General features: G+C 45.2%; 1 protein-coding gene across 1 annotated transcript in view; it reads left to right on the forward strand.

The window, feature by feature from the left end:
- The window catches only part of LOC147724906 (uncharacterized), a 1,184,129-nt gene that overhangs the window by 882,801 nt on the left and 274,556 nt on the right, over positions 1–26,772 (forward strand). The window contains exon 13 of the mRNA XM_086918126.1: positions 10,125–10,154. Within this exon, the coding sequence (XP_086774252.1) occupies positions 10,125–10,154 (30 nt within the window). The remainder of the gene's footprint in view (positions 1–10,124; positions 10,155–26,772) is intronic.

The raw sequence follows: 26,772 nt of genomic DNA on the forward strand, positions 1-26,772 counted from the left end.
CAGGTCACACAGCGCGATGCGGGACCCGCGGAGCGGGTTCCGCGAGCAGTAGGTAGACAGGCAAGGCAGGCAAGGCAAGTGGATCCCAAGCAGAGTGCTCTTCAAACAGCAAAGCGTCCCACTCGCTAACAGGGAAGTGCTGCTTTTAAAATGATCGGTGGAAGGGTGGGAGGGGTCGGGGAGAGCGGCCCAGGTGTTGCTCCTCCGGGCTGGCAGGCGCTCCTGGGAGTTGAAGTCCCTCCGTGAGCGCACGCCGCTCGCAGCCCCGTCAGTAATCTCCCCCAGCTGACCCTCCAAGTTCAAAGTTGCTGCAGGTCACACAGCGCGATGCGGGACCCGCGGAGCGGGTTCCGCGAGCAGTAGGTAGACAGGCAAGGCAGGCAAGGCAAGTGGATCCCAAGCAGAGTGCTCTTCAAACAGCAAAGCGTCCCACTCGCTAACAGGGAAGTGCTGCTTTTAAAATGATCGGTGGAAGGGTGGGAGGGGTCGGGGAGAGCGGCCCAGGTGTTGCTCCTCCGGGCTGGCAGGCGCTCCTGGGAGTTGAAGTCCCTCCGTGAGCGCACGCCGCTCGCAGCCCCGTCAGTAATCTCCCCCAGCTGACCCTCCAAGTTCAAAGTTGCTGCAGGTCACACAGCGCGATGCGGGACCCGCGGAGCGGGTTCCGCGAGCAGTAGGTAGACAGGCAAGGCAGGCAAGGCAAGTGGATCCCAAGCAGAGTGCTCTTCAAACAGCAAAGCGTCCCCTTAGAACCTGGCTAATTTGCATACAGCCAGGTTCTGAAACTGGGATGGTGCAGTGAGCTAAAAAACGGTGTTGGATCTAGCCCTGATCTCTTGACTGGGTGAGAGCTTTCTGCTTAATTCAGAGACTCTGTCCCTCACCACCCCTTGTTGTAAATATTTTTGTCCACCCTAAGCGTGGAAGGGTATTCTCAGATGTGAGACCCTTGCTCATTGCACCATCAGGATTCAAGCAAACCGGGCCATAGACGGCTGTAATGCCAGAAACCGGTCCCCGGGAGCTTGTTTCCTTCCCAGTGTAAGAATTGGCTTCTGTAGTTTGGTTTGCCCTGTTCCCATCATGCACTGGGACAGGAACAGACTAATTTGCATACAGCCAGGTTCTGAAACTGGGATGGTGCAGTGAGTTAAAAAACGGTGTTGGATCTAGCCCTGATCTCTTGACTGGGTGAGAGCTTTCTGCTTAATTCAGAGACTCTGTCCCTCACCACCCCTTGTTGTAAATATTTTTGTCCACCCTAAGCGTGGAAGGGTATTCTCAGATGTGAGACCCTTGCTCATTGCACCATCAGGATTCAAGCAAACCGGGCCGAAGACGGCTGTAATGCCAGAAACCGGTCCCCGGGAGCTTGTTTCCTTCCCAGTGTAAGAATTGGCTTCTGTAGTTTGGTTTGCCCTGTTCCCATCATGCACTGGGACAGGAACAGACTAATTTGCATACAGCCAGGTTCTGAAACTGGGATGGTGCAGTGAGCTAAAAAACGGTGTTGGATCTAGCCCTGATCTCTTGACTGGGTGAGAGCTTTCTGCTTAATTCAGAGACTCTGTCCCTCACCACCCCTTGTTGTAAATATTTTTGTCCACCCTAAGCGTGGAAGGGTATTCTCAGATGTGAGACCCTTGCTCATTGCACCATCAGGATTCAAGCAAACCGGGCCGAAGACGGCTGTAATGCCAGAAACCGGTCCCCGGGAGCTTGTTTCCTTCCCAGTGTAAGAATTGGCTTCTGTAGTTTGGTTTGCCCTGTTCCCATCATGCACTGGGACAGAAACAGACTAATTTGCATACAGCCAGGTTCTGAAACTGGGATGGTGCAGTGAGCTAAAAAACGGTGTTGGATCTAGCCCTGATCTCTTGACTGGGTGAGAGCTTTCTGCTTAATTCAGAGACTCTGTCCCTCACCACCCCTTGTTGTAAATATTTTTGTCCACCCTAAGCGTGGAAGGGTATTCTCAGATGTGAGACCCTTGCTCATTGCACCATCAGGATTCAAGCAAACCGGGCCGAAGACGGCTGTAATGCCAGAAACCGGTCCCCGGGAGCTTGTTTCCTTCCCAGTGTAAGAATTGGCTTCTGTAGTTTGGTTTGCCCTGTTCCCATCATGCACTGGGACAGGAACAGACTAATTTGCATACAGCCAGGTTCTGAAACTGGGATGGTGCAGTGAGCTAAAAAACCGTGTTGGATCTAGCCCTGATCTCTTGACTGGGTGAGAGCTTTCTGCTTAATTCAGAGACTCTGTCCCTCACCACCCCTTGTTGTAAATATTTTTGTCCACCCTAAGCGTGGAAGGGTATTCTCAGATGTGAGACCCTTGCTCATTGCACCATCAGGATTCAAGCAAACCGGGCCGAAGACGGCTGTAATGCCAGAAACCGGTCCCCGGGAGCTTGTTTCCTTCCCAGTGTAAGAATTGGCTTCTGTAGTTTGGTTTGCCCTGTTCCCATCATGCACTGGGACAGGAACAGACTAATTTGCATACAGCCAGGTTCTGAAACTGGGATGGTGCAGTGAGCTAAAAAACGGTGTTGGATCTAGCCCTGATCTCTTGACTGGGTGAGAGCTTTCTGCTTAATTCAGAGACTCTGTCCCTCACCACCCCTTGTTGTAAATATTTTTGTCCACCCTAAGCGTGGAAGGGTATTCTCAGATGTGAGACCCTTGCTCATTGCACCATCAGGATTCAAGCAAACCGGGCCGAAGACGGCTGTAATGCCAGAAACCGGTCCCCGGGAGCTTGTTTCCTTCCCAGTGTAAGAATTGGCTTCTGTAGTTTGGTTTGCCCTGTTCCCATCATGCACTGGGACAGGAACAGACTAATTTGCATACAGCCAGGTTCTGAAACTGGGATGGTGCAGTGAGCTAAAAAACGGTGTTGGATCTAGCCCTGATCTCTTGACTGGGTGAGAGCTTTCTGCTTAATTCAGAGACTCTGTCCCTCACCACCCCTTGTTGTAAATATTTTTGTCCACCCTAAGCGTGGAAGGGTATTCTCAGATGTGAGACCCTTGCTCATTGCACCATCAGGATTCAAGCAAACCGGGCCGAAGACGGCTGTAATGCCAGAAACCGGTCCCCGGGAGCTTGTTTCCTTCCCAGTGTAAGAATTGGCTTCTGTAGTTTGGTTTGCCCTGTTCCCATCATGCACTGGGACAGGAACAGACTAATTTGCATACAGCCAGGTTCTGAAACTGGGATGGTGCAGTGAGCTAAAAAACGGTGTTGGATCTAGCCCTGATCTCTTGACTGGGTGAGAGCTTTCTGCTTAATTCAGAGACTCTGTCCCTCACCACCCCTTGTTGTAAATATTTTTGTCCACCCTAAGCGTGGAAGGGTATTCTCAGATGTGAGATCCTTGCTCATTGCACCATCAGGATTCAAGCAAACCGGGCCGAAGACGGCTGTAATGCCAGAAACCGGTCCCCGGGAGCTTGTTTCCTTCCCAGTGTAAGAATTGGCTTCTGTAGTTTGGTTTGCCCTGTTCCCATCATGCACTGGGACAGGAACAGACTAATTTGCATACGGCCAGGTTCTGAAACTGGGATGGTGCAGTGAGCTAAAAAACGGTGTTGGATCTAGCCCTGATCTCTTGACTGGGTGAGAGCTTTCTGCTTAATTCAGAGACTCTGTCCCTCACCACCCCTTGTTGTAAATATATCCACCTTGAGGTAGACACGGAGCCGTACCGGCGTTGATGGGTACTTTTGTGCCCCTGTTCTACCCTGGCTCTATGAAGCCAGATTGGCAGCCAGAGGAGGGTGAGGAGGACTGGGAGGGGTCTGAGAACTCTTTAACTGACCAGCTAGGTTATAAACCGGACTGGAGAGAGGAAATAGGTAAGGCCAGTGGTCTGGATACCTCACCAGACTTTGGCATGTTGTCTCCTACTGTGGCTCTGGAGGAGGGAGCGTCATACGCAGTCGTGTTATGTAGGGCGGCCGAGGCGCTCCACCCCGAACTACCTACGGTGGCAGTCAGTTCTAAACTTCTGACAGAGGAGCTTCAACCAGCAGCGAGCTCTTCAGAGCCCTTGCTACCGTTCAAGGAAGCCCTCGCGGACAACCTTTTGGGCCTCTGGGCCAGGCCTAACACAGGGGTTTCTGTGGACAAAATGATTGCCTGACGTCACCGTCCGGGCCCAGGCGGCGATACTTTCCTCTCTCAACACTCCACCCCTGAGAGCTTGGCGGTCCAAGGCTCCGTCTCTAAGGACGCATTCCCTACTTCTCCACCTGATAGGGAATCCAAAAAGCTGGACCATATTGGGGAGAAGATGTTTTCTTCCTCCAACTTGGGACTGTGGTCGGTAAACACTGCATGTCTGTTGGGACGTTACACCCACTCCGTGTGGGATACGGTTGTGCAAGTGCTGCCTCAGTGCCCGGAGGAGGCCTGGACCATACTCCCAGTTGACGGAGTGAGAGCCGCAGTGAAGTTTACCATCTGCTGTGGGCTGGATACAGCCGACTCACTAGGCAGGACTATTTTCAGGTCGGTAGCCCTCCGACGCTTCGCCTGGTTGCGGTTAATTGGTTTTTCCAGGGATGCCCAATCTACCCTTACAAACATGCCCTTTGATGGCCATCACCTGTTCGGTGACTCTCGCGCTACTGCCAAGTCCTTGGGCCTCTCCACACCCCTCCCTGTGCAGTCTGCTTTTCGCCCCTTTCGTGACTGCGAAAGGTGTGCCCTGCCACGTCCTGCCCAGAGCCACAGGCCAGCGCATGCTGTTAAACCCCTGCACGGCCGGGGACGTGGAAACCAATCCCCTGGTTCTAGGGGCTAGCGGGCAGGCCAGTCCACCCCAGCCATCTTTGCAGCAGCCTCCAAACTCTCCTAGTCCGACCTTTCAGGGCCACCATCGCCAGTGGGTGGCAGGATTCGCCATCACCTCACCCACTGGCGCACCATCACGTTGGACAGGTGGGTTTTGCAAATATTTTGAAGGGGCTACTCCCTCCCCTTTGAGACTACCCCTCCATCCATGCCACCTCTGTACCATCGAATGCCGGAGGATAATCTGGCCCTTCTCCAACAGAAAGTTTTGGCATTCTTGGGCAAGGGTTCCATGGAGCGAGTTCCTGTCCCAGAAGTAGGCCGTGGTTGCTATTCCCACTACTTTCTGTTGCCCAAGAAGGACAAAGGCCTGCATCTTTTCTTGGATCTCAGGGACATCAACCGCATCCTCCGGAAAGAGAAGTTCAACATGTTGACGTTGGCTCATGTCCTGTCTGCCCTCGATCGTGGAGACTGGATGGTGGTGTTAGGCTTGCAGGACGCTTACTTCAACATCCTCGTCATGCCGCCCCACCAGCGTTACCTACGGTTCACGGTAGGTCACAAGCACTTTCAGTTTACCGTTCTCCCCTTTGGCCTTACCAGCGCCCCTCGGATGTTCACAAAAGTGATGGCTCTGGTTGCAGCTCATCTGCGCAGATCAGGGGTTCGAATCTTCTCCTATCTTGATGGATGTATGACGTTACAACGCATATTTTTACAACTCATACCTTTACAATGCATTTTTTACATCGCAACATACATTACAACGCATTCCATTACAACGCATCCTACCTTTACAATGCATACCATTACAAAGCATAACATTACATTGCATGTATGGTAAGTATTGGATAGTGTAGGGGTAAAAATTACTATTCTAACTCCAGGGGAGTGCAACAGTAGGGTAAGTGTTGAATAGTGTAGGGGTAAAAATAAGTATTCTAACTCCAGGGGGGTGCAACAGTAGGGTAAGTGTTGGATAGTGTAGGGGTAAAAATTACTATTCTAACTCCAGGGGGTCCAACAGTAGGGTAAGTGTTGGATAGTGTTGGATAGTGTAAGGGTACTATGCATTGTAATGTTTTGTGTTGTAATGGTATGCATTGTAATGACATGCGTAGTAGTGGTATGCGTTGTAGTGTCATGCGTTGTAATGGTTGCGTTGTAATGGCATGCAATGTAATGGATGTTGCGTTGTAAAAGTTTTGTCGTAATGGTAGTGCGTTGTAAAAGTTGCGTTGTAAAGGTTATTTCCCATCCTGACGACTGGCTGTTGAAGACGGATTCGCTCCAGGCTGTGTTCTCCCACCTCCTGCATTCGCTGGGGTTCTCCATCAAGGATCCGAAGTCACACCTGACTCCATCTCAGAAGCTCTTCTTCATCGAAGCGGTTCTGGACACGATGCAGTTTCGGGTCTATCCTCCCAAACAGCGATTCCAGGATATTCGGGCTATGATTCTGGTCTTTCAGCCTCTATCCTGGGTTTTGGGCAGGATGACCTGAGGCTGCTGTGCCTCATGGCCTCCTGCATACTGCTGGCAGATCACGCGAGGCGGCGCATGCGGGCTCTGCAGTGGGACGTGAAGTTCCTGTGGGTACAGCATCAGGGAATTCTGTCCGATTGCATCCAGATCTCGGAGGGCACTGCACGACAATTGCAGTGGTGGCTAATGAGCCAGGATTGGGTCAATGGCAGATCCCTCTCCCTTCCCGAACTAGAATACACAGTGCTGATGGACACATCCCTTCTGGGATGGGGCAGCCACGTGTGAGCGACGGAGATCGGAGACAGAGACCTTCTCAAGCTACGGGCGATTCGTCTTGCACTGAAGGCACTCCTTCCCTCTGTCCGTGGAAGAGAAGTGCAGGTGGTGACGGACAACACCACCGCCATGTGGTACTGCAACAAACAGGGCAGGGTGGGATCATGGACCCTATGTCAAGAGCTTCTCCGCCTCTGGACAAGGCTGGATCATCAGGGCATATCCCTGGTGGTTCAACACCTGGCAGTTTCCCTGAATGCCAGGCCGGACGAACTCGCCGCAGGTGCATGATGGATCACAAATGGTGTCTTCACTTGGAGGTGCTGCAAAGTCTCTTTCAGCAATGGGGGAGCCTTGGTTAGATCTATTCACCACCGAAGAGAACGCGCAATGGCAGCAATTCTGCGCTTTGGAATTTCTAAGGCGGCACTCGCAACGCTATGCTTTTCGTCGCAAGTGGAGCTGCAGTCTTCTATAAGCCTTTCCGCCTATACCACTTCGGCCCAAGCGTGACCAGGCCCAAGTCATTCTTGTGGCTCTTTATTGGGTGCGAAAAGTCTGGTATCCCGTGCTGCTACACATGGCCATTGATCCTCCAATCAGACTGCCTCTTCGGGAGGATCTTCTGTCGCAGCAGAATGGGACGGTCCTCCACCCGAACCTGTCTAGCCTCCACCTCCTTGCGTGGAGATTGAGGAGCAGCAATTGACGTCGTTTGACCTGTCTCCTGAAGTCTGTGATGTAATCTTGGCAACCAGGCTTCCCTCCACTAAGACGGTATAGGCATGCAGATGGAACACATTTTTGACATGGTGCACATAAAAGGCTGTGGATCCCCTTTCAACCCCTCTTTCTGAGGTTCTCTTGTACCTTCTTTCTTTGGCCCAGGAGGGCTCTGCTCCGGGCACTCTAAAGGGCTATCCCTCAGTCATTTCACCCTCACTTAGACTTCCTGATCAGCTTTCTCTTTTCAAATCCCCTGTTGTAAATCGTTTCCTTAAGGGCATTACTCATCATTTTCCTCCTGTTACCTTCGTAATGCCTCAGTGGGACTTGAACTTTGTTCTTACATACCTTATGTGCGCTCCTTTTGAGCAGCTGTATAACTGTCCTCTCTGACTTTTAACCTTGAAAACTGCTTTCTGGTGGCCATCACCTCTGTGTGCAGGGCGAGTGAGGTACAAGCTCTTTCTTTCAAGCGTCCCTGTCTGACAGTTCATCCAGGTAAGGTCGTCCTCAGAATTTGACCTTCATTCCTTCCCAAGGTAGTTACTTCTTTCCACATTCGCCAAACCATAACTTTGCCCACCTTCTTTCCGCCACTGCATCCAATACGTGCGCTTTCCTTCTACTTGGATCGCACCAAACAATTCCAGGTGGATGACCAGCTCTTTTTTGGTTACATGGGTGCTAAGAAAGGTCGGGCAGTGAACAAACCAGGTGGGTCATTCTGTGCATCATAGCCTGCTATTCTTCGGCAAAGAAGGAGCCTCTAGTGGGAGTCCGCACCCATTCCACCAGGGCGCGGCAGCTACCACTGCTTTGGGATGAGGAGTCCTCCAAATGACATCTGTCAGGCAGCTACGTGTGCATCGCTGCACACGTTCACAAAAAACTTCTGCCTGGACAGCCAAGTCTGGGGAGTTAGGTTCTTTGGCTGTTCTGTTCTCCATGACTTTCTGATGTGAACTTAGTTCGTAGACCTACCTGCGGGGTTAATACTGCTGGGGTATCTATTCTAAGGTAAGGAATCTATAACTAAGTGTTTCTTTCAGATGAATAAGTTACTTACCTTCAGGAAGGATATATCTGTAATAAACGTAGGTTAGTTTAGATTCATTACTGTCCCACCCATCCTCCCAATTCTGTGAACTGACTTCTTGGGTTAAGGACTTCCTTTCAGGACCCTGGTTTTGTGCACCAGTGGTCAGTGTCTTGCATGGCTCTGTGCTTCTTCAGTGGAAAGTCATGTACAGAACTGACATCAGTGCACGAGGGCGACGTCTATGTAGCTACTGCAACATGAACTCGGCGACCACGCCAAACGCGTAGTCGACTGACGCCACCTTCTGCCATGCCGGGGTAATGCTGAAGAAAAAACTTTCCAGATCCAGTCTGATGCCTGGGAGTATTTCTAAGGTAAGGAATCTATACCTAACCTATGTTTCTTGCAGATATATCTATACCGAAGGTAAGTAACTTGTTCTTTTCCTATGGAATCTCCACCTTTAGGTTTCGCAAGACAGTGCAAGGGTGGGGGCGAGGGGACAAATAGTTTCAGGTGAAGCAGCTCTATTTCACACAGAACACTATAGTGTTCAAAGGTAGTGAAGACTTAGTTCCCCTTGTGTCTGCGTGACAGCTGGTAAACAGAAATCAGTATCACAGGAGAGGACAAGACGTAGTGCAGCAGAGCTGCTGACTTGAGAGCTGGCGATCCTGGTTCGATTCTCGGCGGTGAACATCCAGTGATTCTGGGCTAAGCAATTAATCTCTCTGGTTTATAAATTGGTCTATATAAATCTGTATGAAACTGAAAGTGCAAATTAAAAAATCAAAAGCATTTGACACCGTTATTGAAAACAAGGACGAGGGGCATCACACGCCGAAGAGCGAGTGATGAGCAAACAAATGTTTCTCAGGGTGAAATCGCCAGGGACAGAATTAAGCAGCAAAGGAGGGTCATTTACACAAATGCATCAATATCAAGCTATCATTTCTGAATGTCACAGATAGTAATCAATGGCAAAAGGTGGGTTTGCCAAACCCCACAGAAGAGATATAACAGGTCAATCGAAGCTCGACCTAAAAAGAAAGTCTATATCAGAAAGCAATTCTGGTATTTTACTGACCTATACTGGTCGTTTTCTATAAAGATAGTTAATTAGAGGCAGTTGAACATGCAGAAAGCAATTCTGGTATTTTACTGACCTCTACTGGTCGTTTTCTATCAAGATAGTTAAATAGAGGCAGAAAAAAACGTCCCTAAGCAAAGTCGGAAGAGGGCAAGTCGTAGGACTGATCTCCAGATCCCAAAAAGTGCATACAACAGATCTTCCAGACAGCGCAAGCGCTGTCTAGGCTCGACCTTAAAAGGGTTTGGGATGGAGTTTTATGCTATTTGCTAAAACATCTTAAAATTATACATAAATACTTTGGAGTGGACCTGTTTTGTCTACAGGATGAAGAATGTTGCCATTATAGCCTATGTAAATAGGCTGCATAACCTGTCTCTTTCTTAAGTGTCTTTGCAGGCCTTTACAATTAAAAATATATATATTGAGGAAGTGCTGGAAAGGGGGAGGTATTATTAATTGCTTATGACTATAGTGGAAATTCCCCTACAAGAGAACTGGAATCACGGTTAAGAAACTATTCCTTACGTATGTGGCACAAGTCCTTCATTACCCTATTTTCTGCTTAAAGTCACTTGATGACTGTAGAAAATGTGTTGTGTCTTATTTACTGGTATTAGAGCCAACATTAAGGAAATGTTATCATTTGGATATATTTGATAAGATATACAGTCATGGTTTCAACCTTGTTGTTTTCTCTCTCCAGGTCCTAACATGAACAACCAAGCAACAACAGGTTAGTTAGTACTGTACCGCTCTTTTAATAATTGCTTGAGTTTCTTATTGGGCAGCATGCACACAGCACTATGCATCAAGTTATGTGGGTCATTTACATTTAAATTGTTTGTGTTGATTTCATTGCAGGAATAAAACATGAGTAAAGTGACTCACTTCTGCCTAAAACCGTATGCTTACACCCTTTTCCCCCCATCTCACTCCCCAACTGCCTCTTGATAATGCCAGTGCGCTCAGCCTATACCCTTGTCTAGTGAGCAATATGGCTGTTGGGATGGGTGAAGTTGGGCTTTCTTCGTAAATGCTGAACTTTTTCAGGGCTGCATGCAGCTGCTGCAAAATCCATTTATATAATTATTTATTCCTTTTTTTATAAAATATTTTATTCGTTTTTGTCTCACGTACATGGAGAAAACAAGCAAATGGTTTAGGAGGAACATCATTTTTAGGTTAAGCCTAGACAGCGTGCATGCATTGTCTGCAACACCTGCAGTAATTACTATGCAGAGAGTTATCCCACCTGCTGCCTTTGACACCTTATCTCCATCTATTTTGGTTACTCGTATTAGGGACATAGGGGTTGGAGGTCCTGCACTGAGGCTTCTGGCTTCCTTTCCTAATGAAGGGGAACAGAAAGTAAAGTTGGGCCAGTTTCTTTCCGCCCCTAAGCCTGTGCTTTGAGGGATCCCTCAGGGCTCTTCATTGAGTCCTTTATTATTCAACATCTATGTGACCCCACTTGCCAGTGTAGTTAGATCCTTTGGGCTGGATGCACTGTCGTACGCTGGCGACACCCAAATAATGGTCTCCCTTACTTACCCCGTGATGGAATCAGCCTTGAACTTCAGGAACTGCATGGAGGCTGTGTCGCAATGGATGGTACAGAACTTCCTGAAGCTGAACGGGGAGAAAACAGATTTGTTGATATTTGGGGGTTGTCAGTATATTTGGTCTAACGACTTGTGGCCTGCCTCGCTTGGAGACTGTCCTCCTCCCCGTCAGTTTGCTAAAAACCTAGGGGTGTTGATGGATTCTACTCTTTCCTTCGACCGTCAGGTCAGTAGGACTGTCTCCACCTGCTGTGGTATTATCAGGATTCTTAGAAAAATTGTGCACTATCTTTCTCCTGATGCCCGGAAACAGGCCGCTGTGGCATTAGTTGCCTCGAGACTGGACTACTGTAACACCCTTTATGTGGGCATTAATAAAAGCCTTATACACCGCCTTCAGATGGTCCAGAATGTGTGGGCAAAAATGATCTTAAATCTACCCAGAATGGCCTCTGCCACAGCAGCTCGGAGAGGCTTACGCTGGCTTCCCATTGAGTCCAGGATCTCTTATAAGATTCTTTGTCTTGCCCATGGGGCTCTCAATGGTACAGGTGCTGAGGGTCACTTATCCACCTTTATTCTCCTGGCCGATCCCTTCGCTCCTCCAATAAAAATATTCTGGAGGTCCCTAGGTTTGTAAAAGCCAAATGGGGAGGTTGAACATTCTCTACTGTTGCACCCAGGCTATAGAATTCCCTTTCCCCTGAACTCCGAGGGCAACCTTCATTCGCCTTGTTTCGCAAAGCATTGAAAACCTGTCTTTTTTCCGAAGTGTATTTGTAAAGAGTCCTCACTTGTGCCTATACATTATTTGACCTGCCTAGGCGCCATGATGCACTTGGGCTAAGTTGCGCGTTAAAAGACTCCCTTCATTCATTCATTCATTCATTCATTCATTCATTCATTCATTCATTCATTCATTCATTCATTCATTCATTTATTCATTCATTCATTCATATGTTCACTCCTGCATCACTCTTATTTCATGGGTCCTTATTGGTTGATTCTCCCGATTCATCACTTCCGTTTTCAGTCCAGCAGCACCAACCAACTACAGTTTTCCTACACTGTAGGTGTTCAAGTGTTTGTTTGGGGACTAGTTATTTACTACCCTGTACCCGCTTCATGGTCCGCCGTGCACATAGGTTTTTATAAACACAGGCGCTGCGCTTTCTTTCAGTATGGCACACGTTTGTATGGCCTATAAACACTCCCGGGGCACACAAGGCTATAGGGTGAGGCGCCCTAATGGAAACAAAAAATGTACTGGACTGGATGAGCTGCCTGTGTGTGTACCTTGGAAACTTTTACGTTTAGCATTCCAGTGTTCGGTGAAACATATCCTTTTCAGACAATCCTCCCACACACAAGCATTAGAATTGTAAGTATGCTAGCTCAGGAGTGCTGCGGTATACAGTCAAAATATTTAGTAAAAAATATAGAATTACATTAATATTGAGTTAAAAATATAGAATGGACAGAATATCGAATGGACAGAATATAGACAACAAAAATATCGAATTTAATGGACAAAATATCGAATTGACAGAATATAGACAGTAAAAATATAAAATTTGAGGTAAGTAAGTTAATGTCGAATCACATAAATATAGAAAGTCAAAATGTCAAAGTATAGAATATAGATGTTAACTATATCGATTTTTTAATTACATCAAATTTTTTAAAGTGTTTTTTATGTTAGTATATGTGTGAAAAGTGTATATTTATTTTAAGCAATGAATTTTATGGTATTTCATTTTTGCATAATTTAATTCTGTAGCGGGTTGTGGGTTCTTAGGGGAATAGGGTGGGAAGTCATTTGATTATAATTGATTAAATGTTTGAATTTATTTATTGGTATTTATCTTGATTGAATTGTTAATTATTTTATATGGGAAATTAATTAAATTATAATTGGTATTTAATTTGAATTATTTATTAATTGATAATATGTTAATTTTATGTATTTATTTTTTTGTAGCGGGTTGTGGGTTTACAGGGGAATAGGGTGGGAAGTAATTTAATTATAGTTGATTAAATGTTTTAATTTATTTATTGGTATTTATCTTGAATTAATTGTTAATTATTTTTTAATTGGAAATTAATTACATTATAATTGGTAAATCAATTTTATTAATTGATTATTTCCTAAATATGTTAATTTTATAAAAAAAGAAAATCTGTAGCTGGTTGTGGGTTTATAGGGGAATAGGGTGGGAAATAATTTAATTATAATTGATTAAATGGTTTAATGTATTTATTGGTATTTATCTTGAATTGTTTGTTAAATATTTTTAATTGGTAATTCATTAAATTATAATTGATAATTCATTTTTATTAATTGATTAATTGATAAATATGTTAATTGTATTACTTTATTTACTGTAGTGGGTTGTGGGTTTATAGGGGAATAGGGTGGGAAGTAATTTATTTATTTTTTTCCCAATTTTTTTTTATTTTCACCTGGTAATATAACGACAAAACATTCGACATAATTTCCATTCATCAAGTAAATATACAGTTAATCATAAATTAATCAATCATTTCACTTTTTCAAACATTGATTTAACATAATATCATATAAGAGAGAAGACAAATAAACAAACGAAGTCTTTGGTATATTAATTCATTTCTAAGTTCCCCCAGATTTTCTCATATTTCTTTAGTGAACGGATTCCCCTGAGTTCTGCCAGCGAACATTCCATAATTTTTATTTCGTTAACCAGGTACCACCATTCCAGAGCGCTGGGTGGGTTGGGATTAATCCAGGCCCTGGCTAAAGTTAATTTGGCACAGGAGAATAAGATTGATAATAATATTTAATGTGGTTGGTTTGACAGATGAGGGCCTATCATTACCATGGGTGCAGTTATTGGTGAGCTAAGAATATTTTTTGTATTTAGGATCTTTCCCACTTCTTCCCAGAATTTCTCTAATTTCGGGCATGAGAACAGCATATGGACAAGGTCTGCCGCGTACTCATCACATTTCGGACATTTTGTTTTTTCTCTCATGGTGTTATTCGGGGACCATTTAGAAAGTCTTTCTGGGGTATAGTATAACATGTATACAGTTCTATATTGTTGTAATCGCAAATTAGATGATCTTACATGATCATGAATATTAGTGTAGGATTTACTTATTTGTTTTCCAGTTATATTAGTTCCGAGCTTTAGATTCCATTTATTAGCTACTGTATCATTATCGTCAGATCTTAGACCTATAAAGAATTTATATGCCGAACTAATTATTGATTTTTCTTTTTTAGAATTTAGAAGTTCCCAAATGCCCCCGCTCGCCAAGGTGCTGATTCTATTCTTCCGTATTAACCCCTTCGAGGCTGATGACGAGCTGGGCTCGTCATGGTGTAGCCTCCTCAAACACTGATGACGAGCCCAGCTCGTCATGAACAATGGGAAATGGGAAGATCCAGCACAGGAGAAAAATAACCACAGCAGCAATGTGGTTAAAAAGTCATATATTTGCATATATTTGAATCTATGCGTATCCGGTAATCCATATAGTTGTTTTAAAGTAGAAAAATCCAACATGCCTTGAGAATTATATAAATCGCCCAGAGACATAATACCTTTCAAATGCCATCTGCGGAATACCCCGTCGCTAAATATACTAGGCAGCCCAGGATTTTCCCATAATATTAATTGTGAATGAAATATAGTGGTTTTACAGTGAGTGAGTATATCTTTCCATATTCTTACTATATCTCGTGCAGTCTTAAATTTAACGCTTTTCTAAAAGTCTTATAAAAGAGGCCCAGAAATATAATTTCATATCTGGAAAGTCAAGACCACCAGATCCTATTTGATTTTTTAGCATTTTCAGTGATCTCCTAGCCTTCTTATATCCCCAGATAAAGTTACAGAAAATTCTGTCTAATTGTTTAAAAAAAAGCCAGTTTTGTGCTAAAGGAATTGCCCTAAATAAATATAGATATTTAGGTATAATTTTCATTTTTATCAAATTTATTCTCCCGATTAAATTTAATGGAAGTCGATGCCACTTTTTTAAGCTCGCAGTGGTAGTTTTCATTAGATTTTTATAGTTGATGTTATTAATTTCTTTAATATTTGAGGTAATTCTGATTCCGAGATATGTCGCAATCTTACATATTTCAGGCACTGGTTGAGAGGGAACAAAATATACTATTATTCGAGTTTTGTGGGCATTTAACTTATAACCTGATACCCTGCCAAATTTTTATGCTTCGAGTTTAATAGCTGTTAAAGAATCAATTGTTTCAATCGAGTATACTGCGATGTCATCCGCATACGCAGTAATTTTTAAGCTTTGACTGTCAGTCTTAAAGGGTCTTATTCCTTTCTGAGTATCAAGAGCTTTTAAAAATGGTTCTAATGAAAGGGCAAACAATAAGGGTGAAAGGGGGCAACCCTGGCGTGTACCTCTTTTGATTGGAAAACATTGTGACGTAAGACCACCATAACTAGTATATGCTATTGGGTTGTCATAGAGTGCCCGAATCCCGTTTAAAAATTTTCCTCCAAACCCCATTGACCCCATCACATGCCATAAATAGTCCCACCCCACCCGATCAAACGCTTTTTCAGCGTCAATCATTATCATAGCCAGGGGGGTAGCCTCTATTTCTGCTATATCGAACACCGTTATTGCCGAATTAACATGAGCTGTTGTGTCTCTCCCTGTTATAAACCCATGCTGTTGCATATTAACAATTTTTGGCATTAGTGGTGCTAATCTTCTAGCCAAACATTTTGCAAAAATCTTTGCATCAACATTAATCAAGGAGATTGGCCTATATGAGCCGTATCTGATAATAAATTCCTAGGAAAAGTGAAAGCTCTTAGAGGTTTATGTTTAAGGGGTGTTGCAAATTCAATCATAATGGGATTGTGGTCAGATGTAATACGTGGATAAATTACCATATTTGTAGTTCTCATCAGGGTGTCCGATATAAAAGCCATATCTAAACGTGAGCATAGCCTATGAGGGGCTGAAAAAAAAGTATATCCTGGAGAGTTTGGGTATAGCGAGCTCCATACATCTTTGACATTATGTAATTTACATAGATCTAAGATAGATTCTCTATTTTTAGGCATTCGTTTATAATTACCCGGGCGTGTGGTATCCGTCTGACAATTCAAAATACAATTGAAGTCCCCCATTATTATTATTTCTCCCTCCCAATCTAATAACGCAATGTTTAGTTGTTCAAATATTCTTGGTTCTTCTTTGTTTGGTCCATATACCACACAGGCAACATATTTCATATTATTGAAACAAAGTTGGGCGATTGCCCATCTCCCCCATTTAGCACCTTGTGTTTTAGTTACTACTGTCTTGAACCTTCTGTCTTTTAATATGGCAACCCCTCTTATAGAAGACGTAGTTGCGGAATTTGTTACTAACTCAAAACCCAATTGACTTAGCAGCTTCTTATCCTTATCTATAATGTGAGTTTCAGACAAAAACACTAAATGAGGATTATATAATCTTAACTCTTCAGCCACTAGCTGCCTCTTGCGTTTGTTGTTCAGCCCTGACACATTCCATGCCAAACATCTAATGTTATGCATCTCTGATAACAAAAGTGGTGTCAATATATAGCATTATTTTATATAGTTCAAAATAAAGAATACATTTTAATAACAAAAGATTCTCGTCTCGCTCTTCTACCAGGTTGAAAATATTTTTCTTTTCTCCCCCGACCCTCCCTCCACCTTCCCCCTTCTCCCCCATGCCCCCCACCCACCCAAAGCTGCAAAGACCCACCCCCCTTCCCCCCCTTACCTATTGCTGCCGGTAACAAGGCAGCGCCTGCGGTCGGAACCAAGAGTCCCCCCCCCCACCCTAGATGTCAACTAAAGAAAAAGAAAAAGTGGCAAAGGATAAGCATTTGTGTGTTGAAAGTCTCCGTATCCGTGTTCCATTATTATTGATTATTCATTTTTATTAATTGATTAATTGATAAATATGTTAATTGTATTACTTTATTTACTGTAGTGGGTTGTGGGTGTATAGGGGAATAGGGTGGGAAGTAATTTAATTGTTATTAATTACATTTTTTTATTTATTTATTGTTATTTATTTTTAATTAATTTTTAATTTTTTTCATTTGCTAATTAATTAATTGTAAATTGGTAATTAAATTGTATTAATAGGTAATGATTTTTAATGAATAATTTTTATTTGTATTTTTATTTGATTAATTATTATATTACATTAAATTTGTAATTATTTTTAATTATTTTGTAATTGGTATTAATATATATATTTTTTTAATTAATAATTGAAGTAGTTACTTTCCCTACTGTTGCACTCACTGGAGTGGGAATAGTAATTTTTACCCCTACGCTATCCTACGCTTTCTCTACTGTTGCACTCTCTGGAGTGGGAATAGTAATTTTTGCCCCTAAGCTATCCAACGCTTTCCCTACTGTTGCACTCTCTGGAGTGGGAATAGTAATTTTTACCCTCCCACTATCAAACGCCTTCCCTACTGTTGCACTCTTTGGAATGGGAATAGTAATTTTAACCCCTACGCTATTCAACGCTTTCCCTACTGTTGCACTCTCTGGAATGAAAATAGCAATTTTGACCCCTAAGCTATCCAATGCTTTCCCTACTGTTGCACTCACTGGAGTAGGAATAGTAATTTTTACCCTTCCACTATCCAACACATTCCCTACTGTTGCACTCTCTGGAGTTGGAATAGTAATTTTTACCCCTACGTTATCCAACACTTTCCCTAATGTTGCTCTCACTGGAGTGGGAATAGTAATTTTTACCCTCTCACTATCTAACAGCTCCCTGCTGTTGCACTCTCTGGAGTGGGAATAGTAATTTTTACCCCTACGCCATCCAACACTTTCCCTACTGTTGCACTCTCTTTAGTGGGAATAGTAATTTTTACCCCTACGCTATCCAACCCTTTCCCTACTGTTGCACTCTCTGGAGTGGGAATAGTATTTTTGACCCCTACGCTAACCAACGACTTCCCTACTGTTGCACTCTCTGAAGTGGGAATAGTAATTATTACCCCTACACTATCCAACGCTTTCCCTACTGTTGCATTTACTGGAGTGGGAAGTGTAATTTTGACCCCTATGCTATCCAACGCTTTCCCTACTGTTGCAGTCTCTCGAGTGGGAATAGTAATTTTGACCCCTAAGCAATCCAACGCTTTCTCTACTGTTGCACTCACTGAGGTGGCAATAATAATTTTGACCCTCCCGCTTTCCAACGCTTTCCCTACTGTTGCACTCTCTGGAGTGAGAATAGTAATTTTTACCCCTACGCTATCCAACGCTTTCCCTACTGTTGCAATCACTGGAGTGGGAATAGTAATTTTTACCCCTATGCTGTCCAATGCTTGACCCTACTGTTGCACTCTCTGGAGTGGGAATAGTAATTTAACCCCTACGATATCCAACGCTTTCCCTATTGTTGCACTCACTGGAGTGGGAATAGTAATTTTGACACTCCCGCTTTTTAACGTTTTCCTTACTGTTGCACTCTCTGGAGTGAGAATAGTAATTTTTACCCCTACGCTATCCAATGCTTTCCCTACTGTTGCACTCTCTGGAGTGGGAATAGTAATTGTTACCCTTTCGCTATCCAATGCTTTCCCTACTGTTGCACTCTCTGGAGTAGGAATAGTAATTGTTACCCTCCCGCTATCCAATGCTTTCCCTACTGTTGCACTCTTTGAAGTGTTAATAGTCGTTTTTACCCTTCCGCTATCCAACACTTTCCCTACTGTTGCACTCTCTGGAGTGGGAATAGTAATTTTTACCCATACGCTTTCCAACGCTTTCCCTACTGGTGCACTCTCTGGAGTAGGAATACAAATTGTTACCCTCCCGCTATCCAATGCTTTCCCTACTGTTGCACTCTTTGTAGTGGGAATAGTAGTTTTTACCCTTCCCCTATCCAACACTTTCCCTACTGTTGCACTCTCTGGAGTGGGAATAGTAATTTTGACCCCTACGCTATCCAACGCTTTCCCTACTGTTGCACTCTCTGGAGTGGAAATAGTATTTTTGACCCCTACTATATCCAATGATTTCCCTACTGTTGCACTCTCTGGAGTGGGAATAGTAATTATTACCCCTACACTATCCAACGCTTTCCCTACTGTTGCACTCACTGGAGTGGGAATAGTAATTTTGACCCCTATGCTATCCAACGCTTTCCCTACTGTTGCAGTCTCTGGAGTGGGAATAGTAATTTTGACCCCTATGCTATCCAACACTTTCCCTACTGTTGCACTCACTGAGGTCGCAATAATAATTTTGACGCTCCGGCTTTCCAACGCTTTCCCTACGGTTGCACTCTCTGGAGTGAGAATAGTAATTTTTACCCCTACGCTATCCAACGCTTTCCCTACTGTTGCACTCTCTACACTCTCTGGAGTGAGAATAATAATTTTTACCCCTACGCTATCCAACGCTTTCTCTACTGTTGCACTCTCTGGAGTGGGAATAGTAATTTTTACCCCTGCGCTATCCAACGCTTTCCCTACTGTTGCAATCACTGGAGTGGGAATAGTAATTTTTACCCCTATGCTATCCAATGCTTTCCCTACTGTTGCACTCTCTGGAGTGGGAATAGTAATTTTGACCCTTACGATATCCAACTCTTTCCCTATTGTTGCACTCACTGGAGTGGGAATAGTAATTTTGACACTCCCACTTTTTAACGCTTTCCCTACTGTTGCACTCTCTGGAGTGAGAATAGTAATTTTTACCCCTACTGTAGAAAATGAGCCCATAATCCTATCGATGCCCAGGCTGCTGGCGCAAACCGCCTCTTAGTTCCCATGTTGAATAATTACCAAAATAAAGAGACGGGCGCTGGAAGCAGGAATCAAGAACAGAGTTTAATTCTCATGAGGAGAGCCAGTCATTTCGGACACGAAACACAGTGTCTTTCGGGAGGTGCTCTAACAAGTGAGCTGAGACTCTTGCTTTTATATCTTACAAAACACTTGATGGTACAATCAGGTCAGTATGACGCAAAAGAAAGACATCCCTATAATCCTCGTGGTGATCCTATCCCACATACAATCACAATGGGAACCCTTGACCTGCTGATAAGAGGGGAGGGCAATCACGCAGCTGAGTGTTTCGTAGGATGTGTACGCCTGATCATAGCCCAGGGGGTGGGGTGGCTAAGACCAATAGAGGATCCTTTGAAGAGGAGTGACTTCATACAATAAGGGCAGTAAATGGTATCTCCTGGCTCAGGCGATGGCCTCGGACATGTGTGGTCAGCCGGACTCGGGGGAAGGGGTCATCAAAGGAGTGGTATTCATGCCGCGTGGACAATCGAGCAAGGAGGGAAGGCTTTGTCAACAGAGGGGCATTCATGGAAGGGAAGGAGGTGTTGGTCAGGCGCGGCCGTGACTCTCAAGGACAGGGTCTTGCAGAAGAAGAAGGTTTATGACTTGCCCACGTGAGGAGAAGGGAGGGGTAGCCAGGGTGGACACAGGGACAGAGTCACACAGAGAGAGAGAGATCTGATGACCCGTACATGAGAGAGCGGGGGCAGTCAGGTGCAGCTGGGGAGGGATACGTCAGCTAAGGCGAAGGATGCCTCTTCAAGAGGGAATGGAGGGGGTCTTGTGCGGGTCAAGCAGGAGAGTTGCCTTTCACAGTAGGGTCGCGCAGAGGGAGAGGGTTTCATGGTCTATGCACGAGAGAGGGGGTGTAAGGTACGCGCAGGTGGGAAGCCGGGGATCCCAATGGGTAAAAGGCCATGGTGCCTAGAAATGGCTGTACATATGCATATTAGTACGGGCTCTTACTGGCAGGGTGATACGGTCAACAGTTTACAGTGTTCACGGTGCTCACAGGGGGTGGAGTGGGAGAAGAAGGGGAATGAATGCTGTCTATGTACATCAATTTCTTCAACTTTCACAGTCGCCCCTTTTTACATAACAGCAGTCATTTTTGCAATTGACGAGTTTACAGGTAGACTAGCATCATTGATGAATTAGCATTTTGTCGATACTGACATTTGGCATACAATCATAGACAGTTAAGGTGATGGGCAGAATGCAGTACATAGAAAATTGCTTTTCGTTGAGTTCCTAACAATTAAACGCACTACATAGCAAAAATCTTTCTGACTTAAAAAATGTGACCAATGAACAGTTCTGACCAGGTGGTTGAGAGCGGAATTCAGTTCGATACACAATATTTCTTCGTCACAGTGTCTTTTTGTCAGTGAGCCATCACTGGTAGGCTCTAGTCCGAGTACTTTCGTTGGCGCTGTTGAGCACCGGCGGTGGAGCTAAAGGTCCAGCTCGGTTCTATCCTTACGCGTTGCAGGGTGCGGTCAGTCCTCTGCTGTTAGACCACAGTCCTGTTCCCTAAACAATCCGGTTGGTGGCGCCTTATGCTCGGCACCCATAGTTCTATGGCAGCACCCTATTCCCAGTGGAATGAGGTTCTTTCCCTTGGCAAAAAGTCACGTGGAAAAGAGGGTGAGTGTGGTTCAAATAGTCGATAGGTGAGAGGGCGGAGTTGGGTCAGAGTTCCTGGGACACGCAAAAGGGACCAAGGGAGCAAAGGATAACAAGCAGGCAGGCCCATCCATCGGGCCCAAAGAAGGGGGACGGAGACTCCAGGCACACGTGGTTTAGCAGGCGGGGGCTTCGAGGCGGCCCATCGCTTTTCATTTTCCACGTTGAAATTGCGGTCTCGTCCCTTATCCTGTTGCTCTGCGGCTCCACCTTTGGTCGAGGTCACACGAGTCCCAAGATCCGCAGTCAGGCTGTACGTCACATCTGACCCATCTCCTTCGGTGATCGTGAATCTTGAATAGGTACAAAACAAGGTTTTAGAGAAATGGCAGAAGAAGATATCTACGCATGAGAATTCCTCCCTCAATTCTACGCATTTGGGAGATACGCTCATTGGTCACAGTCAGAGGTCCATTACCAGGTAGTGCATATACCGGCATTCCTACTGAATTCAAGCCAAGCTTTATTCATTGTATACACAGGTCACATATGAAGGAAAGTCAGACTCTTATCAACTGCGTGTGTCATCAAACTCAATATTTCGGAGCCTCCAGGGAGACTCGTCTTTCTAACCTGAGTCTTAACAGTCTAACATTTCCCTTCAAGGCCGGCTAACATTTTCAGACAGGGCGGGGATGCCATCATCGAGAGTCATGCAAAACAGTGTTTTCTCGGGGGTCAACAGCTACCCATGGTCATCATGTTTATATCCGGGACAGCAACTGTGTTCTATCAAAATGGGGCGGGGATGCTTCGGGCGCTTACGCTTCGGTGCGAAAAGGGGGTGGGGCAATCTGGGCATTGGGGGTCAATCTAGACGTTGGCGTTCGTCTCTGAAGAACAGAAAAATAAGGTGCCATGGACATACAGTTCCCCCATAAATGGCCAAATTGGGGGACCTTAGTCGTCTTACCTGTCCTTTCCGTCTCAGCCAATTCAAGTTCATTCATTTTGCAGAAAGGAGAGGCAGTAATATGGCAAGGTACAATCATTTTAGTTTCGGTCAATTTCGCTGAACACCTTCGCGTTCAATAAATATCCAATCAGACTGGTGCCGGTGGGGCACAGTTTTACCAAAAAGAAGAAGAGAAAATAGGGAGACTCTCATAGAGAGTGAGAGTCGTCCGCAATCTAAACGAGCCATTTGGTACACGTATGACATGTAGAGAGAGAGAGAGATAAGGGGGTGGAGAGAGAGAGAGAGATAGAGAGAGAGAGACGTGTACGAAAATAGGTCATTTAGTGCGCTCACAACACGGAACAGCAAAGGTCAGGTAACGCGCAGATACAGACAGAGGGAAGACATAAATTCGTACATTACACACACACAAACTCAGACAGGGAAGACGGCACATGTATTACACATATACAAAACATTCATGACAAGACAGGAAACAATTGTTAGCCTACAGGATCTGTTTTTATATATATCCTACGTATCTTCACTATCCTATTTATCTACGTGCTTAGCTCTTTCTTCCCTTCCCCCCTTTCCCTTCTCGCTTGTCACGCCTGCGAGCGTTCCCAATTACCAATACTCACACCTCGGTTGGTCGATCAGTAATTAACCTGGTCGTGCTAGTTACCCATGGTTGGATCTTAAACCATTTTTCTGTTTCCTCCTTTGGTGGGAAGTTCTCCAGGCTGAGGCAATGGCAAGTATTGATCGGGAGAACAGTCGGACAGCTTGGCTATATCTATAAGAGTGTGAGAAAGGGGGTAGTGCATTTTGAACATCAGCAACATTTCTAACTACCTAGACGGGTGGTGCCGTGGCAACCCTTACCCGTATAAATTTTCTTTGTCCTTTCCCTACCTAGTCAAACGTCCAGTTACATTATTTAACACGTCATTTCTAGTCAATTTTTCGTCATTCAGTACTTGTCCAGTTTCTATGTCAGTCCATCCTCTCAGTCGCTACGTCCTAAGGAGGAGCAGTCATGTTAAGCCTACGTCTTTTAAAATTTATCGTTATAACGACTACACACATATTCCCTCTTTCCCTTTTCCGTCGGTGGTCCGACCGTCGCTCTTCCACACTTCAGCCGACGTTCTGACGTGACCTGCAGAAGGGAGGAAAGAGAAGGGGTGGGGGGGCAGCATTCAAAGTACATCAGCATGTAGTAGTCCAAAAAATGTTTTTACCTACCACCTACTCGACCTATCTCCGCGTACTGCATTTCCTTACCATCTCGGCGTTTAAGCCTAGAGGGACCAGTAATGTCAGATAGATGATCAGTGACGATCTACATATCTACATGAGTTACTCGGTCGTAACCCTCTCTGTCGGGTGCAAGGGTGACGGCCAGGTGGCATTTCTGTGGTGTCGTTTCAAGGGTGTCTAAAACACTTTTCCTGGCTGCCTGCGATACATAATGTAGCTGCTAAATATCTGATCCCTTTTGATCTACATCCTTCATCATACTTATTCTTCGCTCACAGTAGTAAGATATCCAAAACTCATTAAAACAACCGCTACAACCATGCTTTCTTTTTCAAAATACTTTTAATAAACGAAATTGGTGGCAGTTCATTGCATAAAGTGTAGCAGTGCAATAAAATCGTACTAAAATTTTCTTACAGAGCAAGCATGATGCATGTCAAGAATTCAGTTTAATTAATTCATAAATTCATTATCCAATACTCATTCTTTATCTAAAGTACACCAATTCATTTTCCAAATCATAATCAGTACCCATCCTAAGTCAGTTCATTATTCAAGCACATACTCAACATCCTTCATATCTACTTTCATTATCCAAAAACTGCATATAGATCTCGGGACAACAAGCTACGCAATCAGGGTGCAACAAAGTTTATTCAAAACGTCTCATTTTGTGTCGGCGCCATTTTGGGAGGGGTCAGGCGAGTTCCAGCATAGTCAGAATGTCTCTAGTCTCGCATGGTTGGCCCAGAACCTTCCGTTGGCAGTTCAAAAAGTTTTGTGCTATGCGGTTAACAATCTAACAATATGGACCATGAGTCAAAGAGTGGGAAGGGCGGCAACAATTTTCCTACCGGGTCATCCTGGTGTTCCTCCGGAACTGAACAAGTCTGTGCCGGGGCTGCATTGTAGCCATTTCCAATCCGAGGCTGGTGCCGGCAGGAGTCGCACCGATGTCGTGGTTCCCAGTGAGGGGGCGGGGGCGCCCTTGAGGAGGGATCGGGGTGCCCCCCGGCTCTCATAGAATCTTCAAGGTCGAGGAGAGAAGGCATGGAGCGTGTGCCCGTCCTGGGCAGAAGACCGCTTTTTGATGTTGACCCTCTTTAAGTAAGAGCATTGGGATGTCGCTGGAAGCCTCCACCTGGAGGGAGGTGGGGGAGGCTCGTTCGCGTCACCTCCCCCTTCCAGCGACCCCGCGCCGTTCCTCGGCTCCGCCGCTTCGATATTGGCCGTGCTGGCTATTGAAGATGGGGGGGGGGTGGTCGGCGGCTGAGGCAAGACAGCCCCCCCCCTTTTTCTCTTGACATGTGGCGGGACTACCTAGAACTGTCCAGGCGTCGACATGTGGCGGCACTACCTGGAACTATCCAGGAATTTGACATGTGGCGGGACTACTTGCAAGCGCCGCCATTCTCGCTTTTGGCTTCGGCCTTCTTCGTGGGTCGGACCAGGCGAGAGACAGAAGGGGGGGTGGTCGGTGGCTGAGGCAAGACAGCCCCCCTCCCCCGTGGCCTGCAGAGCAGCAGAAGAGGAGAGAAGGAGAGGTCTCTGCCATTCTTTGGACCGCCTGCCCAACATCATCTCCTCCTGACCGTGGCCAGGGGAGCCCCTCGTGCCTCGAGGCCTCGCCTTCCGGATGGGCGTAACCGCGGACCTGTTGCACTTTGGGAGCTTCCGGAATGGGGGTAGGTACCTATTGGATTGTTTCTATTTCATGTGACCGTTATTTGGGCGTGGCGGGCAATGAGGCCAGATTTGGGAGCAGGAACAGGCAGTGAAGCCTAGCTACCTCGTGGCTATTTTTTGCTGCCAAACTTTTCGCCATTTTATATTTCTTATTATGAACTATTTCTAATGTTTCTTATTTTTAGTGAAGTCAAAAGCTCATCAGGGGGTTACTGACTTAGCCTGATTCCTTTTTATTTTTCTTTCTCTTCCTTAGCGTGTTTCGAGCTAAAGCTTTCTGTTAGTAGGGAACGGTGATCACTTCATATTTTTTATGTGTCCTTTTCACTAGGGGGTACTTCTGGACGGACCAGACGAGTTCCCTCCAATAAATGGTCCGGGGTGGAACGAGATTATCGATCAAAAGGGGAACATATATTCCTTCATTAGGGTATCATCCTGGACAGACCGAGCGATGTACTTCCATTTACTAGGGTAGCCTCCTGGACGGACCAGATGGTCTACTTCCACCAAATGGCCCATGAGCGGGGAGCATATGTCCTCCATAAGGGTAGTCTCCTGAGCGGACCATGCGAGCTACCCCCCAAACAGTGGGGAGTGGGTAGGACTGACGAATTCACAAAGGGGCATAACCTACCCTTTACTACTTGCAAAGACTAGATAGAATATTTCTATTCCACGTTGTTTGCAAGTAGAAAATACCTCAAACGAAACAATTCCTGGAACAACAATGTCCAGGCAACCAACCAATCAGTGGGGAGAAAAACAGGCATGACGGATTACAACGGGGACAAATGTCTGCATTACCTGCCCTTCGCTATCCAAAAAGGAAGACAGAATATTTCTACTCGTCTCAGTTTGTAGACAGGGAAGATCTCAAAGAACAACAATCGATTATTAATCGACTTCAAACAATCAGTGGGGAGAAAAATAGGCATGACGGATTAATACCGGGGACAAAAGTCTGCATTACCTACCCTTCTCTATCTGCAAAGAGGGACGATGTTCCTATTCGCCGCTGTTTGCAAACAGAGAATGTCTCGTTCTCAGAAGAGAACCAATATGTCAAGTAGCCTTCAAAGCTAAATGAACCAATACCAACAATTTCGGTATACAAATACCGATTTTCAATACAATCAATCAATCAATCAGGTGGATAGAACCACCCTACCAATCAGGCGTAAGAACGCCCTACTTAATCTTACCCGGACCGGACCATACGGACAGTTCTTTTGACTTCCTCCTCCAGCGCCCGATCGTTCTCTTACTCCATGTAGCATTCCTGTGGGATTCCAGTCAGGACAATAGGTCACTCAAGAGAGGTCCGTTCAGAATTGGTGAAGTTCTGTCGATCGGCAGCCGGGCGAGGGCCCTCTCAAGGCAGGGATACCCCGATCATTTAGATGTTCACTTC

Source organism: Lissotriton vulgaris, chromosome 4_1 (genome assembly GCF_964263255.1).
Source record: "Lissotriton vulgaris chromosome 4_1, aLisVul1.2, whole genome shotgun sequence".
NCBI lineage: Eukaryota > Metazoa > Chordata > Amphibia > Caudata > Salamandridae > Lissotriton > Lissotriton vulgaris.